General features: G+C 36.7%; 1 protein-coding gene across 1 annotated transcript; it reads right to left on the reverse strand.

The window, feature by feature from the left end:
• Positions 1 to 962: 962 nt before the first annotated feature.
• On the reverse strand, positions 963 to 15,733 carry LOC106670434. The gene is made up of 5 exons (XM_024225923.1): positions 15,603 to 15,733; positions 15,107 to 15,228; positions 11,101 to 11,192; positions 10,183 to 10,264; positions 963 to 1,354 (listed from the first exon to the last, which is right to left on the reverse strand). The coding sequence occupies exons 4-5, from the start codon at positions 10,208 to 10,210 to the stop codon at positions 969 to 971; spliced, it is 414 nt and encodes a 137-aa protein (XP_024081691.1). The 5' UTR covers positions 10,211 to 10,264; positions 11,101 to 11,192; positions 15,107 to 15,228; positions 15,603 to 15,733; the 3' UTR covers positions 963 to 968.
• Between the last annotated feature and the right edge of the window lie 2,387 nt (positions 15,734 to 18,120).

Genomic DNA, 18,120 nt, shown 5'->3' on the forward strand with positions numbered 1-18,120 from the left:
ATAAAAAAGTCAATGGCACGAGCGGGATTCGAACCCATGATCTTCGGCTCGATACGCCGCTGCTCTACCACTTGAGCTATCGTGACCTCGATCCACTCTGACACCAACTTCCCATCTCAACCATCAAATGAAGTATACTTCACTAAAGCTCCCCGTGGCCATTTCATTTGTCGTCGAGAATCCAATCCGATTACACGACATTTGAAAAATGGCAAAAAGGAGGGAAAATTCAAAAGGTGCGGTTGAGATGGGAAGTTGATGTCAGAGTGGATCGAGGTCACGATAGCTCAAGTGGTAGAGCAGCGGCGTGATAGCCGAAGATTGTGGGATCGAATCCCGCTCGTACCATTGACTTTTTTATCTTAACTAAAAACCTTAATTAATTATTATATATTATTGGACAAGCGGACCACAAAATTAGTGAATTTAATATTTGCATTATATTGCCGCGGATTAACAAACAATTTTGGGACATAGATTGCCGACTTTTATGATAACTTCGTTAGTAAAGGTAGGTAGTAAAGTTGACAGTGGATGGTTGTTCTGCGAGTTAGTGAGCACACGTGGAACTGGGTTAGAATCGCTTCCCTGTAAGTGACACGTAGGTACTAGATACCGTGTGGTTGTCTGCAAGCCCTGTACCTAGCTCTACCTCGCACTAGCCTGACCCTAATAGGATTTAATAGCCTAATAAAAATATGGAATTGAAGTCCGAGTATAGGTCAAGTTCATGTCAGTCAGGTCAAGTTCACATTTCACAGTAGGCGGTTGTGTTTTCCTTCAAGCCGACTTAACTGACTCATCTACCCCCTCAGTAAGTGTTTTCGTTAAAATCCCCAGCAAATATTTTTTTTGCAATTACACAACCGTTGAAACCTGGGCAAGTAATGGAATGCCAGGACCCACCGAGGTACAATAGCTTAAATCTTATATGGTGCATGATGGAATTCCATAAACTTTAGTCGGATTTACGTTTTTCGATGTACTTTATTGAGTTTCAGGTGGGTATTGTCAGATATGAGGAAATCCTGGTCGATGGATGTGGCCTTATTCTTTCCACCTTCAGGTGACGGATATTTCGACGAGGCCCTTTTAGATCTCGCCCTTCTTCTTCGCGCTTCCAGTTTCTTCATCTGCTTGATACAATTCTCCTGGTCGTCGCGCCTCATGAATTTGAACACGGTTCGGCCCTCCATGGCCCTTTTGTCGAATTGCTGGAACAGGCGGTCCCACTCGTCGTACTTGCGGGAAAGCGGCTTATGAGACGTTCTCTTCCCTTTGTGATGGTGTTTGTGCTTTTTACTACTACTGGCTCGATTCTCCCTTCCAACTACGCTGGGCCGAAGAACGTAGTCTGAAATCGCAACACATTACATTTATTACAAAATACATTTTTTAAGTATAACCTCCAAAAACAAAAAAAATCTGTCGTAACTTTAAGAACAAAATAGATCTATTTCACTTTATACATCGTAAAACATAAAACAAAAGCAATTTTTCAACAATGTTTTATTCGTGTTGACTAAATTTGTTCTCGTAGGTAGCCATGTCTTTCTTTCTTTTTTTCAGTATTTGGTTTCTGTATTTCATCTTCTTCTTCATAACGTCTTGGTCGTATTCCCTACTGATTTTCAGAACGGCTTTTATGTCTTTCATTCTTTGCAAGTGGCTTTTCAACAGTTGTCGATACTGTTTAGACACCGAGTTTACCTCTTCGTACGTCCTGATCGATGGATCGTCTTTGAATAAGACTCTGGCACTCTTCCGTGGGGAGGTCCAATTTTCGACGGTGACGGAATTGACAGAATCGCCCACGTTCCTCGCAGTGGGATGCACTGAAATGGAAAATGATCCATTATTTTTGACGAGTCACCAGTTTGCTTAGAGAAAACAACCATTGGATGGAAACAGCCTGAAATCATTGCAAACTTATAACTTCGTATAGTATAACAACTTTCAGTTTCATATTCAAAATAATATTTCATAAATCTGTCTTCCACTGTATCACTAGAATGAACTGTATTGAATGAATAATAAAAACAGATCTGACACAAATATAATTTATCTATTCTTCCTTGAAGCGGTACCAGGCCGTCAATTCCTCACTGTGATTCCCAACTTTTCGTTTTTCGTGCTTCGTTGGTGCTGCTGACTTGGCATCCCTTTTTGTCGGCATACCACGACGATTCTTTTATAAATTTTTTCTATCTCCTTCATTTCTTTACTTGTTTGCGAATTTGGCAACTTTTATAATATTTATCTCAGGGTACTTCTTTAGGAATTCCTTTTTTATTGCATTCACTTTGTTCGTATTATTTTTGGATACAACCAATCTTCAAAGTTGTAAAGAATTCATAATTTTTCGTGGTCCGCTTAACCAATTAATTGAATGTTATTAATTGGTCAAGCGGACCACGAAAAATAGTGAATTTAATGAATTGAAATGAAGTACACTTCACTAAAGCTCTCCGTGGTCATTTTATTTGACGCCGAGAATCCAATCCGATTACACGACATTTGAAAAATGGCAAAAAGGAGGGAAAATTCAAAAGGTGTGCTTGAGATGGGAAGTTAGTGCCCGAGGGGATCGAAGTCACGATAGCTAAGTGGTAGAGTAGCGGCGTATCAAGCCGAAGGTCGTGGGTTCGAATCCCCCTCGTGACACTGACTTTTTTATCTCAACTTAAAACCTTAATTAATTGAATGTTGTAAAGAATAATGATTGATTGATAACCTTATATTCTTGTCCTTTCCTTAGGCTAGCAGAGTAAGTAACCATGCTGCCCAGCGAGTCTTAACAACAATTTATAATGAAATAATTACAACAACAATAATAATAAGAACAACACTATGATGATTTCAATCCGAAGTTATGTTTTATGTTCGTTTACACTTAAGTCGTCAAGATCGAGAGCTACCTCATATTCCGCCAGGGTAGGGTTGTTGTGTTTCCATAGTGGTTTGTAGTGAGGGCATTCTTTACTACATCTTACTTCTAGCACGGATTTTTCGTTCTTGACGTACCACAGCACACCAGTGATTAAGTGCTTACATAGTAGGGAGCATAAGCTTTCCAAATATTTGGGAAATTGGGGCTAATTAGCTGATAATTCCAGGATCTTTTAAGTTTCGGTTGGTTTGCGTCGGTGGGCTTCCATTTCGTGGGAAAATGTGTGATTCGCAAAATGGCATTGTAGATTGTAGGCGAGTTGAACCAAGGATCTTCTTGGTATGTTTCAATAACGGTTGGTAAAATGGCAACCAATTTTCATTGCTCATTAGCTGTCTTGCACTTCTCAATCTCCGCAATTTACCATTTCCTTCGCTGCCTATAATTTGTCCTAAATATTAAAAGTTTGGTCTACGAATAAAATCTCTTGAAAATGGTTCCTTTGTAAATAAGAAAAGTAGTTTACTTTGATGTCACTTGTTTGCACTTTACGACACTTCTACGTCTGACTTTTTATGCTGTCATACTTGTTTAGACATAAAACTATTCTCCGTTTTTCTCAAAATGTCAGTTTTACCAATCGTAATACTATTAAAAGGACGTGCCTGACGTAAAGGCCGAGTTGATGACAACCAAGAAGCGAGGGGTTTGGTATCCCAAAGTACGGTAATCTCCTAGCTTTTTCTACTTTACCTTGTTCTTTAGTTCAGTTCAATTGGCATCTTTTAAGAATGAGTGGATGATTGACTGTTATTAGTGTCATTATTTTTCGGGTCTTCTTGATAACCTTAGTGGGTCTGCGAGTACCTCGAGCGTAAACGAACGCAGTAAGTTTCCAGTGTCAGTTCAACACGCTAGATTATGTCTCCAGTGAGAGGTTGCATTGCATAACCTACAAATGGGGTCATCGTTGAATACCAATGATCGATATACAACCCTATCACTTTTTTCTCAATCTCACTCACTCTATGTCTTCTGTTTAACTATAGCAATGTATTTCTCAATTTTTGGCTACGATTATTTTTGCCTTGAGTTTACAATACCACGCACAACTAGAGGTCGTCGATTTATGCTTTTGTCTATTGTGAACCGATGGAAGAGTCTATTTTTGATCATATAATCCCAATTATATTTGCTTTTATTTGGTTTTACATATCCTCTTCAGTCCAGTTTGTCTGATGGTTAAAATTCCTTTGTGCCAGGCACTGAAGATCTTAGCTTGTTATGCTGCCACAGGTTTTAGAGGTTTTGGATTCACCTCTTCTTCAGTGCCCAATGCCAGAAAAGTAATATTTCTACACCTTACGAAACTATCCATAAAAGTACTTTCAATAAAAAAATAAAATTAACTTCTTTCAATTAACTAATCTTTATGTAAGGTATTGGTTGAAATGAGAAAGTTAGTGTCACGAGCGGGATTCGAACCCACGAGCCTCGGCTGATTAGGCCGCTGCTCTAACTTGAGCTATCGTGACTTCGATCCTCTCGGGCACTAACTACCCATCTCTACCTCACCTCTCGAATTTTCCCTCCTTTTGCCATTTTTCAAATTCGAAAGGCAGGATGAGATGGGGAGAGAGTGTCCGAGTGGATCGAAGTCACGATAGCTCAAGTGGTTGGTTAGAGCAGTAGCGTATTTTTCTGCAGGTGGTGGGTTCGAATCCCACTCGTGACACTGACGTTTTTATCTCAACCAATACCTTACATAATAATTAATTAATTAAAAAGATTATTTGGTCAATCGGACCACGAAATCTAATGGAATGAAATACATAAAGTTTTGTAAAGTCGCATAAACTCACTTAATGTTATTGACTCGTTTGGGGAAATTTAGCATGGTAGAACGAACACTTGATATATTCTCTTTCCCATTGTATGTACGATAAAAATAAGCGGTGTTTCTCGACTGGTCATTTTTTTATAAATTACCAATCTGTCCATTTTCCTGAACAATGTTGAATCCGTGGTGGTCTTTATTTTAGGTACTTTTCGTTTTTCACTCTAGTCCATTTTTTTAAGGCAACATTCTTGGTGTCGATTAAATCATTTCGGAAAGGCTAATTTCTGTAAAGGAATAAACTGATTCCGATAGTAATTTTTCTCAGGTTCCATATCACTGTAGTTTACAATTATTCGTAATTCAGCTTCATAATTTTTTATTTGAAAATCATTATTGTTAATTTGTGTAATCCCCAGTTTGGTTTGTTCACGCCGGATAAGTTGCTGCATTGATCTTGAGTTCCCTGATCGGGTAATGTCGGCATCTCCAGGGCTGAGGTGTTCCTATGGGACCTTTGTGAAAGATGAAAAGAGATGATTTCATCTTTTGTGAAATAAAAGAGCCTTTAGAAATAAAGTGCGCTTCCCTTTTTAACGTCTCGGGGCTAAATTTTTGTTCACTGGCTTATTGGATTTTCCCCCCTTTTATTCTTAAGCCGGGTTGGAAAATTCAAGCAAAGGAGATTACAGAAATGTATTAACGAGGGAGGTTAAGCATGTTTGAAGTTCGTCCCACACAGCGGAAATCACACGGATGGTCGCCTCCTATCCGGCGATATCACGTATCATCTGGAATATTGATATGGGCGGTATTCTGTAGCACATCGATCCCACGAATGCATAATAGAGCTCCCAACTAGCCGGGAAAACAACTTTCAAAGGTGCATTATTCAGATTCGGTAAATGCACGCAGGGACCCCTACGTCGCGTGATCCCGGGTCGTACATTATGCAGTTTTTTATGGGATTGTTTGTACTCGGAGAGGTGCGTGGCCCGGAATGGTAAATTTGCCCATTTTCTATTTGGATCCAAGCTAAAATACAGCATTTCGATAACCATACAAACCGAGATTTATTAATTTACTCGGTTATATGAAATTTTATTTTCATGGTTAGTGTGGAAAAGAAAACAGTGTTCCATGGCATAAATAGTTCTTTATTCTGTACGTTTCAGGTTCCCATGGATTCATCGAGGCCCCAATCTGTCATTCCCAATCCGAGTCTCCGTAAAACGGACAGTTAAGCAAACAACAACTATATATAAAACAAAAATTATATAAGTTCTAAATGTCGCTCGGTGAACGTTTGTCCGCAGCCAAAGTTATCCATATTTATTTGACCACTTATTTGTACACGGTTCCAGTTTTTTCCTAACAAAATAGTATTCGGGTTTATTCGTTTGTAAATAAAATTCTAATTTTTTTACTAAATTTTTATTCATATTTTATGATAAATTGTATAATTTTTATGTGTGGTGNGTTCTTTACTGCTCGCACAGCGTCACCGGGCCGGATCGCGGTAACTTGGTCTGGAGGGCGGGACGTCCCAGCTTTTGCTGCTTCGTCTGCACGTTCGTTGCCCTCCAGCCCGACGTGTCCTGGTACCCAGACAATATTTTTCTTTGTTATGCTTTTTCTTACGCATAATAATTAGTGTGTTGTTTTACACCAATTTCAGAAATCATAAGTTGATGTAATTATGGTCTTCTTTTTCCCCTTTATTTCTTCTTATTTTTCATTATGGATAATATTTAGTGTGATTTTTTTTAAATGAAATCATAGGTTATTGTTATTGTCGTTTTCTTTTTTTTTATTACCCATCTTATTTTCTATAATGGATAATCATTACAGGTTTTGTAGATTAATTTTAAAAGTTTTATGGTGTTTTAATTAAGGTGTTGTAATTATTGTCTATTTTTTATTACCCCCTTACTATATAATATTTGGTATGTTGTTTTTAGACCAATTTCAAAAGTCGTATGTTGTAAGGTAAAGGTCCCGGGTTCGAATCCAGCGGCCTTGCATTCGAGCCCGACATACTTACAAATGGGATTTTTTTCAAAAACACCGGCACCCTGAGGGTTTATATGACCTCTGCTGTTGCGAACTCTCGTTAAAAAAAATTAAAATAACAATAACAATAATAATAATAACATTGTTGTTTTGCTATTAGGCCAATTTCAAAATTCAAAGGTTGTTGGAATTATGGTCTTATTTGTATGGTTTTATTTTTTATTATCCCCTAATTTTCTGTTATGGATAATCTTGAAGATTGTGATTTTAGGACAATTTCAGAAGTTTTGTATGGTTTTAATTAGATTGTTGTGATAACGATCCTCTTTTTTCCCTTTGATTATCTTTCTTATTTTTTATTATAGGCTTTTCTCCAGTGTATTCTTAGCCCAATGTAAAAGTCATAGTTTGTTGTAATTATGGTCCTTTTTCTATGATTTTACGCATAATTTTTGAAGATGTGGGTTGTAGTTGTGGTCTTTTTATTCATTATTATTTTCCATTATTCTTTATTCCGTTGTTTTTAGGACAATTCCAGAAGGCATAAGCTGTTGTAATTATGGCCTTCTTTTTCGCTTCTATTCTCCTTCTTATTTTCCTTTATGAATAATCCATATATGTTTAGCAAACATAATTGATCATATTAATTATTATAATTAATTATTCTTTTTGTCTAAGGTCTTGGTTGAGATGAAAAAGCCACGAATGGGATTCGAACTCTAGACTTTCGGGTATGTAGCTACACGGCTAGCCGAAAGTCGTGGGTTCGATCCCGCTCGTGTCACTTTTTCATCTCAAACAAGATCTTAGATAAAAAGAATAATTAATTGAAATTATGGATTATCTTTATTTTTGACGGTGGGCGTTGGTCGGCGCGTAGGGGAACTATGTTGAACTGGCACTATTTTGCTCAATCTTCACTGAGGATGTCAGTAACTAAACAGATTTTCTCACTGAAGATAGCGCATAACGAGTTTGAGTGATGCACAATAGATACCAGCAGTGTAGATTGACCCAATAAGTGACATGGTTGTTGAAAAAAAATGTAATTAATAATTTTGGTGATAATTAGTAAAATTTTCATTTTTCGTTATCTTAAAAGTTCTAAATATTTTTTTAATTCATTTTCTATGCGCTGACCAATTCAAAAAACGATAATGCAGATCAAACCTAAAGGCGTGAAAGAGTAATTATGTGTAATTTGCTTTTCATTAACGATTCACTTAAAGAATTTCGATTTATCATTTTTTCCTTTTATTTCAACGCGCTGAATTATCTTTTTTTCAATACGTCTAGGCATTGAACTTTAACCTTTGAATTTGAAAGTATTGTTCATCGATTCTAGGCCACGTGTTCATCAGTTTAATTCTTCTCTTTTCGAATTCGGCGCAACTCAAGTCGTGCTTATTGTTTATTCAATCGTACTTGAAGGGAGGTGGATTTGAATCTAAGAACTTAGAACATATGTATGCGATCCACGATTCCTTCCATGCAAACGCGCGCTGGAAGGGACCAACGGCTTCAACTCTCGTTAAATCCAATTAATTTCAAGTTAAGCGATGAGCTATTGTTGTACCTTTGTGGTTTATTCGCCTTAACGCACATGGCAATTTCAATGGAATTTGATTAAAACAATTAGTATCGGCTAATAATCGATTTCCGTATCGACGACGTATAGCAGTAATGTGATGCTAAATGCAACCTAAAAACTAGATTTTATATGCATCAGAATTAGGAATAATTTGCATTTAGAAGATCAATTCTATAAACTGAGATCAATACTGACGAGGGAAATAGCCCGAGCGTGACTGAATACAGTTTCAAAACAGCGTTGATATTCTTTTAGCTAATTATACAAAAAAAATGGACTGCATGAGCTCATTCGGGAGTCTCCAATTGACCTGGCCATTCGTTTCTACAAAAGGCGGATTCCATTTGAAATCCTTTTAACGAAATAAAGATAAATCGATTCGTAATTTGTATCCCTGTGTTTTTCCATTCCAGAAAAAGAGACAGTGCCGGCACGAACGGCCGTGAATCGATAGATGTTGAAATTATTAACATGATCCGAAATAACGGAGCGACTGAATCAATAGTAGGCAGAACAAAAAGCAATTGAATAAAAAAAAAAGAAAATCCAATCAGTACACAATAAACTAAAATTTCTTTCTAAGAACTGTGGGGCGAGGAATTTCTGTTTTGGTCGTTTCAAACGCGTTTCGGCATTTCACCATCTTCAGCATCTTGCATTTTGTACAAGGTGTCCTTTTTAGATGGCCTTGCTGAATATCTCTTAAATAGACAACGTTATTGAAAAACCAAAAAATACCTATTTAATATTTTTTAGCCGAGTTTCCAGTTTTCAATGCTTTTCCTAGGCATACCTTCTTCCCTCGTAGGTTTTTGGGATGGCATCGACTTCCTAGTGCAGATGTGATATTGCCTAAAACCCACTTGTGCGTCTGGCAGAAGTGAATTGAGCTCTATTAGTGTGTTTTAAAGTAAGACGTGTTCGAATATTTTTGACAATATGGGTTTTAAGACATATTGGCCTTATCCGCAATGATCGTCAGTTTGCTTGTTAGGGTTTTCATCACAATAACATGAGAGTGCTTCCTTCTGTTTGGCGAGCATTATCGAATTAAAAGAAAGAAAAACTAGAACTTATGATTTTTCCTTCTTGAAGGTGGGATAATAGGTCATCTCAAAAAAACCACAACCAGTTTTTATCCACACGTTTCGGATTTATTTTAATCCATCTTCAGATGAGTTAACGCCTATACATAGAACAAATATTTCTTACATTTTTAGATCAACATGGTTATCGTTGTTTCTTCACTACTTACAATGGTTAAAACAGTGGTCGTCAGTCATTAATATTTTATAACAGTTTATTTTTAAAAAAAAACTAGAACTTTACGAGGTAAGGCTTTACAAGGGGAAGCACTATTTTTCCATGACAAGCGGTTTTCATGTTCGGGACGATATATATGAAATTTCTCATTTGGTCTCGACTCGTGTAGTGAAGAATTGCTGAAAGGCCTGAGCTGTAGTAGAGATTCTGTTTTGTAAGCGTGAAGAATGGATCGAGATCTAAAATTTCGGCAAAAACGTCGCACTTTTCTTGGTGTGTTTTTGGTGATTTGATTAGTTTTGCATCATAGGGAGCTTGATACATGGTTTTACTAATGTGTTGTGCCAGAATATCTAGAGTGGTGTAAGAGATCGTCCAGTCGCTGAAGATGTCTAAATGTCAAAATTTGTCTTAGAGACCGAAACAGCGACATGAGGCGGACAGAAATGCTTGGGAACGACCATGGGCGAACTTCTTTACAATTGACGCCATACACCATATCGACTGGTGTTTTGAAAAATTTATTGCTTTACTATTATATATTACTTTTCAGTGTTTGACTACTAATAAGTTAAGATAATTAATTACCTTTTGCGGTTTCACCTTCGGATTCCATCGTGGCGTAGGTTTGACCCTTGGAAACTCTAACGTCTATCTGATTTTTGGTCACCTGTAGAATGTAAATGAACTAATTAAAAATCTTCTGTCAAAATAACTCGGTCGATAAAAAAACGGAAGGAAAAACCCATTAATTTATTTTCCGATTACTTTTGAAAGGAAGATGGTTCTTTGAATTGATGTTTTTAATGTGATTTCTTCCCTTATTCTTTATTTTATTTTGTTTTAACAGTTTCTCACTCGCTCTATTTTATTTAAATGTTAGTTGAAATTATTTTGGATAAATTTACTCTTGAAGTATTCACTAGTTTTCGTGGTCAGCTTGACCATTTAATATCTTTCAATTAATTAAGGTTTTTAATTGAGATAAAAAAGTCACGAGCGGGATTCGAACCCACGATCTTCGGCTAGATACACCACTGCTCTACCACTTGAGCTATCGTGACCTCGATCCACTCGGACACTAACTTCCCATCTCAACCCCACCGAAGATCGTGGGTTCGAATCCCGCTCGTGATAATGACTTTTTTATCTCAACTAAAATCCTTAATTACTTGATCAGAATTCCAAATTCAATACAGTTGCTTTCTTTGATAAAATGGCCTCATTTCAACTATGATTAAATGTCTCGATCGGAGAAGTAAAATCAAAATTACTTAATATCATCAGAAAACAAACAAAACATTAATTTCTAACAACTGTAATACTTTTTTATAAAATATTATTGTATAGAAATCATGCTTAAATCTGAAGTTAACGTTGGACTGTGGAACGGGACTTCCTTTTAAAAAATCTTACTATACATTTTTTAAACAATTGATTGTTACAGCCGTGAATTGCAGGCGTTAGCTTGAGAAATGCACGCCTGTCTGGTATATGCAAGCTTACCTATAAATTTCATATTCCATCAAAAACTTCCTTATGTACCGTTAGCATACTCCAGTTCCCTGATATCCAGATGAAAAGTTACACATGGCATCCTAGAAGTTTTAACAAAGTAATTAATATATATTATAACATATCCCAACAACGAATTTTATAACTGCAAAAAAAAAAGATCGAGTGTCCGAATCGTTTTCGCCACACTATCCGGTTCTGGGTTCGAATCCCGGCATAGTCCGTAGAATTTTGATTGAACATAATATAACAAAAGCATTGTTAAGTTGTTTGATCCCACGTCCGCGACATAGTTGGTTGTCGGACGTTAGCCCTCCTGCATGATATAAATTACATGCTAATGGCCAAAAATTATGAGTGAATCCATAAAACACGCTGATGGGCATTTTATCTGTTGAGATAAAACCGAGAAAAAAAATAATACCGAAAGTTCAAGACTGATAATTGAACCGAAACCCCTGCCCGGACTGAGCAAAACTTTACTAATTAGAAGTTTTCGTTGTTATTTAGGCACAGTTTTTTATTGTGTTGTAATCCTTTACCCCTAATGTCGAGATTTTAATTTTACCTTCTTTTCTAACCCATAATGACCGTAAAGAAATAATTGGATAATTGCTGTTTGAGCTAGCCGCTGGTCCACTTACGGTCCACGAAGCAAAGGAGGCAGTATGAAGAATTGTGACGTCAAAAAGGAATCATGCACTACTGGTCTTTGAAGATGTTTTATTGCTGAATAAATCAGTCTGTGATACGCCATCATATTACAATTCTAAAACAAACTCGGCCGTTCTCTAAGACTGAAAAATGCTGGACTGTTGAACTATTCAGAAATCGTGAGATGCGGTCTGGTTGATGTAGGTTTCAGAAAAACATTTTCTTTATCGACGTTTCGATCTTTATAGAGATCATCTTCAAGGCCTTGTGTTGTCTGCATTTCAGCAAAAAAGTTCTCTGGTTGATAGCCGATGCGAGTTTCTTCTCATTGTTGGCAATGTCCTTCAGAGTACCTTTAGCTGCGTGTCCATATGTAGTTGAAATTTGTTCATAGAATCCCATGTTCTTCGTTCTTCTCGTGTGGAAATGTGTGGTGATTAGTGACCGTTAATCGATAATTATTCAGAAATCGTGAGATGCGGTTTGGTGTGATGTAGGTTTCAGAAAAACATTTTCTTTGTCGTGCCAACGTTTCCATCTTTATTGAGATCATCTTCACGGCCTTGTGTTGTCTGCATTTCAGCAAAAAAGTTCTCTGGTTGATAGCCGATCCGAGTTTCTTCTCATTGTTATTATTAATAACAGTAATAATTTTAAAAGGTGGTTGGATTATTGTTAATTTAAATGCTATAGGCAGTCTTTCTTTAATCGTCTAACACTTTTTGATAGAGGTGCATCCTTTATTAACACAAATAATCGAATTGGTTTTGAAATTTGGCAGAGGCTGTTGACTTGGGCTGGAACCTTTATTTTCTTCTTCTTGTGATACGAGGTCGAACAGTAATAGACAGTGTTTCCAAGCGTTCTTACCAATGGGCCAAAGGAGCAAAATGAACTAAATTGAAAATATAAAACAGAAGAAACTTATTACTAAGCCTCCTTTGCCTTTAATCACTAGCACTTAGCTGGCCGAGAAATAAGGCTTCAATAATCGGGTAGGATTAATTTGAAAAAGCGCTGGAGGAAATGTTTCTAACATGAGGGTTTGTGGGAACGGATATGTGTTTTTGAAACTTCTTGCAGCTCCTTGTGGCTACTTCAAGGACAGCATGGCTATTAGGGTTATTATGAATGGTGAGATTGTATGTATACAATCGTTTGGTTGAACCCTGTAGTGCTGTATGTCCAATTGTAATATAAATGAGAAGTTTGGTTTGTAGAGTCAGTTTTTATCGATTGCCCAGCAGTCTTTTGAGTTCGTGTGTGGCTTCGTGTAAGTCGTTTGTCAATGCGCCCTAGGTAGTAACATTACATAGTGGGGAGATGGATACTATTGTAGTAAACTGGAGCCGTCGTTATTCTTCCAAGGTGAAAGTGTCATGTTCACATTTTTGTAAGTTTATTGTCATTTCCCGCTCAGGCTTTATGATTTAATGATGATCACTGGTATCTAAGCATTTTCTTAATTTCTCTCGAAGGTTGGTGATCCAAGTAGATAATTCCTTGTGTGTCGCAGCGAAGAAAAAGTACTCATGCTAACAATCAAACCAGCACCACCTTCTACCAAGAGGTTAATTTTAAGGGAGGGGAGAAAATAATTTAATGTAAATAGCGTTGCTAAACAGGGATGACTGTTGAGTCCCTTTTAATTTGTGCTTTATATATACGGTTTAGAAAGATGCGGTAGGCGAGTGATTTCTGAATCCCGTAGCCTATGGTTTTTAATTGAGAATAGTGCGAAAGAAGTATTGTAAAATGGTTTGACTCTCGTCTGCGACACACAACGGGTAGTTGACTCTCTTGAATTATACGACAGGAATTATTTTACGTTGCTGGACCTTTTATGTTCACAGTTTTGTAAGTTTATTGCCATCTTTAACCTCTTCAACTACTAGACAAAGGACCTAGGTCTGGTTTCTGATTGAGATGACGGAATCTTAATGAGAGCAAAGGATGGCGGTATCATCAGGATCCTCTTAGGAGTATCTTTGTATCAGTACGGACCTATGGTTATGGCTGAATGTATCTCCGCTAAGAAGGATTTTAGGATATAGCTGCAGGAGGGCTTTCTTGAGTTAGTAGCCTTGAGTATCGTGAGGACACTATAGGCAAGATCCTAGAATTGGTCGTTAGGGTAATGGAAGGTTATTAGGTTTTTTGGCTTTGGATAAGGGAAAATTTCCAGTAGCTTTCTTGAGTTAGTAGCCTTGAGTGGACACTATAGGCAAGATCCTAGAATTGGTCGTTAGGGTAATGGAAGGTTATTAGGTTTTTTGGCTTTGGATAAGAGAAAATTTCCAGTCTTTAGTGCTAAATGGCTTAGGACATAGGATACTTCATTTGTTGTAAATAGTTTTGTGAGAGACATATTGAGGAGATGGTTTTAGGCCTTATTCGAGGTTCTATCAAATTTTTGTTGAAAAAGCAAATAGGAAACCGTTTTAAGCACCCTTTCCCATATTTTTATAGAAAAAAACAAATTGTAGGTTCGATTCGCCAGGTTCATTTTTTTCACCGATGTCCATTGTTCCACTTAAAAATTTCATAACTCCTCTGAATTTTATCCAAATCCAGGGTTATTACAACCGCTGGAAAGCTGATTATCTCTCCTTTCAGCCTATCCAAATAACGTGATTTCTTATCATGTCATTATAAGTGAGAAATCAATGAAAGCCTCTTACACCGTGTTGTTTTATATCGCCAACTTTAATATTTTTTCTCAGAACAAGTTTGGTCCGTGACGTGAGTTTATAGACTTTCCAATCCTGTGGATCGGATAAGTCGTTTCAAATTTTTCAAAAAAATTCGAAAACCTTTGGTGGGCCTATATTTAAAAAATATACCTTTTTTAAAACAAAATAATGGATATGAATGAATTAATTGGCATGAAGAGGATGTAACTACAGTGCAACAGTTACATCCCAGTTGTATATATTTATATATGTATATCCATACAGTTATTGAATTGAAATATATATATATATATATATATGTATATATATACGTATATATGTATACATATAAACATTTTACAATTCAATAGATGTGCGATAGTTTGATTAGGTCTTCGGGATGTTGAATTTGTAGTTGTTGTTTTTTTAAGCTCACCTTTGTCCGCCTATTCAACCTGATTTTAGTGAATTTTATCATTTAGAGTGTACAGAGAGAAACAACCAGCGAGGCCAGGCAGACCAAGATGAGCAGATATCCAACTACAGAACAGACTCATTTTTTGCACCAACGCATAATTGATCCATTTGAACCAAACTTTATGGAAGAGAAGACCTTGATATGATTTATAGTTTTACATAAAACGTAAAATACACAAATAAAATCCTACCACCTTGCTTATCGAGAGGGAAATCTACATCTGGAAGATTCTGGTGGTAACCGACTGCAGGGGAGGATAAATGCAATGAGAACTCTTGTCTGCTTTTTGTGTGTCCAATGTCTGTTGCATTTTGCCTGTAAAAAATATTATCTCTTATTTATTTGCAGAGGATAATTTTTTAAGACAAAAACTATAAGCGTATAAAAATTGGCCTTTGATGAAGCAGCATTTTTTAAATGTACTTTCCAGCACAAAATTTGCTATTGTTGAAAACTTTTTTATATGTATTTTATATTATATTTAATTTTATGTGTAATTTTTTCAGGTAAATATATATTTCAACGCATTTGTTCCTTAAGGTATGTTAGGAGTATTTATTTATCTTCCGACATTCGATCACAATATCGCCTTGTAAACATATCACCACTATTTCACAAATTTTTTTACAAACTTTTCACGATATGACCGTACCGTAATGAACGTTAAAGGGTTTTAAAAAATTATTTACTTCGAGCGGTGTTCATCCTCTTCTTGGTCCGTCCGCCCGAGTACCTGTACTACATTGTAATTCACCGTTTCACATATGTTAACACGTGGCATGTGCTCCGTCACCTGCCGGTCGTCGCCACCTGATCTCACAATTTATAAAAAATATTAAGCTTATATTCTTTCTGAACTAATTTAGCTTGTTCAAAAGGGACGAAGAATGTGAATCTTCGACTACACATGTCCCGTTAATTACCATTGGAAAAGGATTTCCTCGCATTTTCTCTCTTGGCTTACTTGGTTTTCCGCAGTATTTTCCGGCCCGATAAAGGCCCCCCCCTCCAGATGACATAGCAGGCCATCCAGTTTCGTAACTCTTCTTCGACCGTCGACTCCGCAGTTCCGAAAAGTAGTTACAAAAGGAAGAAAGTATTAAAACTTTGCCAAACATAGCTTGTGCCGTTCTTAAAAGGTATAACACATGGCTTTCTCCATCAAGGCATGAAAGGTAATAAAAAGGCTGAACCGAGCCCGTATGAAGAGTATATGTCCATATGATGGAGGCAGTGCACAAGGCTATTTAAGCACAATCAAATCTTCACATCAATCTGGTAACTTCGATTTCTTCGATAATTACTATATGAGTATCACATATCTGGCCTCTATTTGCCAATACACGTCTCATATTTTTTCCCAAGTATTTTCCAGCGTGCCTAGTTCAAGAAACAATACCAAAATACTTGATTGAAAACTTTACTTGTACAGTTTACGTGTACGGGCTTGGTTTCATTTAATTTGTCCCTTAATTTCAGTTTTAAGTAATTCGTTTTTTGTTAACTCTCAAACGTGTTTCGGCCCTAGGTTGGACTCAGATTCCCCGAGGGTTTAGATTTAATGCAACCGTGAAATTCGATAACGGCAAAATTGATGTCTATACAACACGATTTATAACTTATTGTTAAATAGGGGCTCGTGTCTGAAATCACGTCATTTGATCGTTACTGACTATTAACGTGACTGTAGGCGATGGTTGGCTGCAAGCGCGTTTCAGCTTCCCCAGGAAAATCGGATTTATATTAAAAAACAAATGCGCACTGACAATTTCGATATATATATGCACAAGCTAATAGGAAAAAAGTATGAATTGAGACTCCCCTTCATTATTCATGTAGTTTGTTCATGTAAGGTGGATTTATTTTTTTCGACCCCGATTCGACATAAGTCGAATTCATATTATTAATATTAAATGAGAACCCCCATTTTCACATGTTTTCGTTGAAACTAGATTTTTGGCGAAAAAGATGAGCGCTGAGTTATTAAAATCGGTCCAATAGAAGCGGAGATACGATTTTTTGAAAATAGCCGGAATGCTGTTCTAGTGCGTTAGGTCGGAACCACTTTATTTTGCCTTCTATTGTAAATATTTTGAAGAGAAGTGGAAAATCGGCCAAAATAGAGAGAAAATAAATTTCCTGCCAAATCCCATAAATTTCGTATTTTGTGTCTCTTGACAGGGAAGCCGTGGTGTGTGCGATGTATGGTTGAGGCGATCGGGGGCTTGCATATTTTCAACAGGGTGGACATTTCGAACAGTTGTAATATTTTCATGAGGTTTTTTTTCTTCCGTTTTATAAGAAATTACAGTTTGAGTTTTAAAAAATTGAATTTTGAGTTTTTCGCATATTTTTAACCCAGATAAGAAAAGGCTTGTCCCAACAAGTGTCTGAAAACGAAAAATAAACAGCGTTAGTTTTTACATTCCTTTGATTTGCTATTTAACCTTTCTATTCCCAGATAGCAATAGTTATGATTAATTATTAACTCTTCTTTGGCTGGTCCCAACTCCGGTTGGGAAAGGAGGTGGGATAAGAATTATGTCCTATGGAAAAACAAAATACAAAATTTATAGTATATGGAAGGAAATTTAGTAAGCTATCAGATTTTTCTCTCTACTTTGGCCGATTTTCCACTCCTCTTCAAAATATTTGCAGTAGAAAGAAAATAAAGTGGTTTCGACCTAACGCACCGGAACAGCATTCCGGCTATTTTCAAAAAATCGTATCTCCGGTTCTATTGGACGGATTTTAATAACTCAGTGCTTGTCTTTCTTTCCAAAAATCTAGTTTCAACGAAAACGAGGTCGAAAAAAATAAATCGACTTACATGAACAAACTACATAAAAAATGAAAGAGTCCCAATTCATACTTTTTTACAATTGCTCCTTGGTACATTCGTAACAGTTAGCTCCAATGGGATCTGGAAATAGAAATTTTGAAGCAACCGAGAGTCAAATGTGTCATGTTTTACTAACAATGAATCCATCATGCCAAAGTCGTGGCGATCTAGCTTTTTGTTGTTCAGAACAGAGAAGAAGCTTTTAAATGAAAAAAAGACAAACCGTCAGTGTTTACGTTAGTCTATGTATGCTGAGTAGTAACATTGGTTTTAAGGTTTTCAGAATGTTTTACCTTAGATAAAGCCTGACCTTTATTGTTCTTATTGTAATATTTGTGAATGCCCCAAAAGGTATTTTCTAATTA

Source organism: Cimex lectularius, unplaced genomic scaffold (assembly GCF_000648675.2).
Source record: "Cimex lectularius strain Harlan isolate CLEC.00 unplaced genomic scaffold, Clec_2.1 scaffold103, whole genome shotgun sequence".
Classification (NCBI taxonomy): domain Eukaryota; kingdom Metazoa; phylum Arthropoda; class Insecta; order Hemiptera; family Cimicidae; genus Cimex; species Cimex lectularius.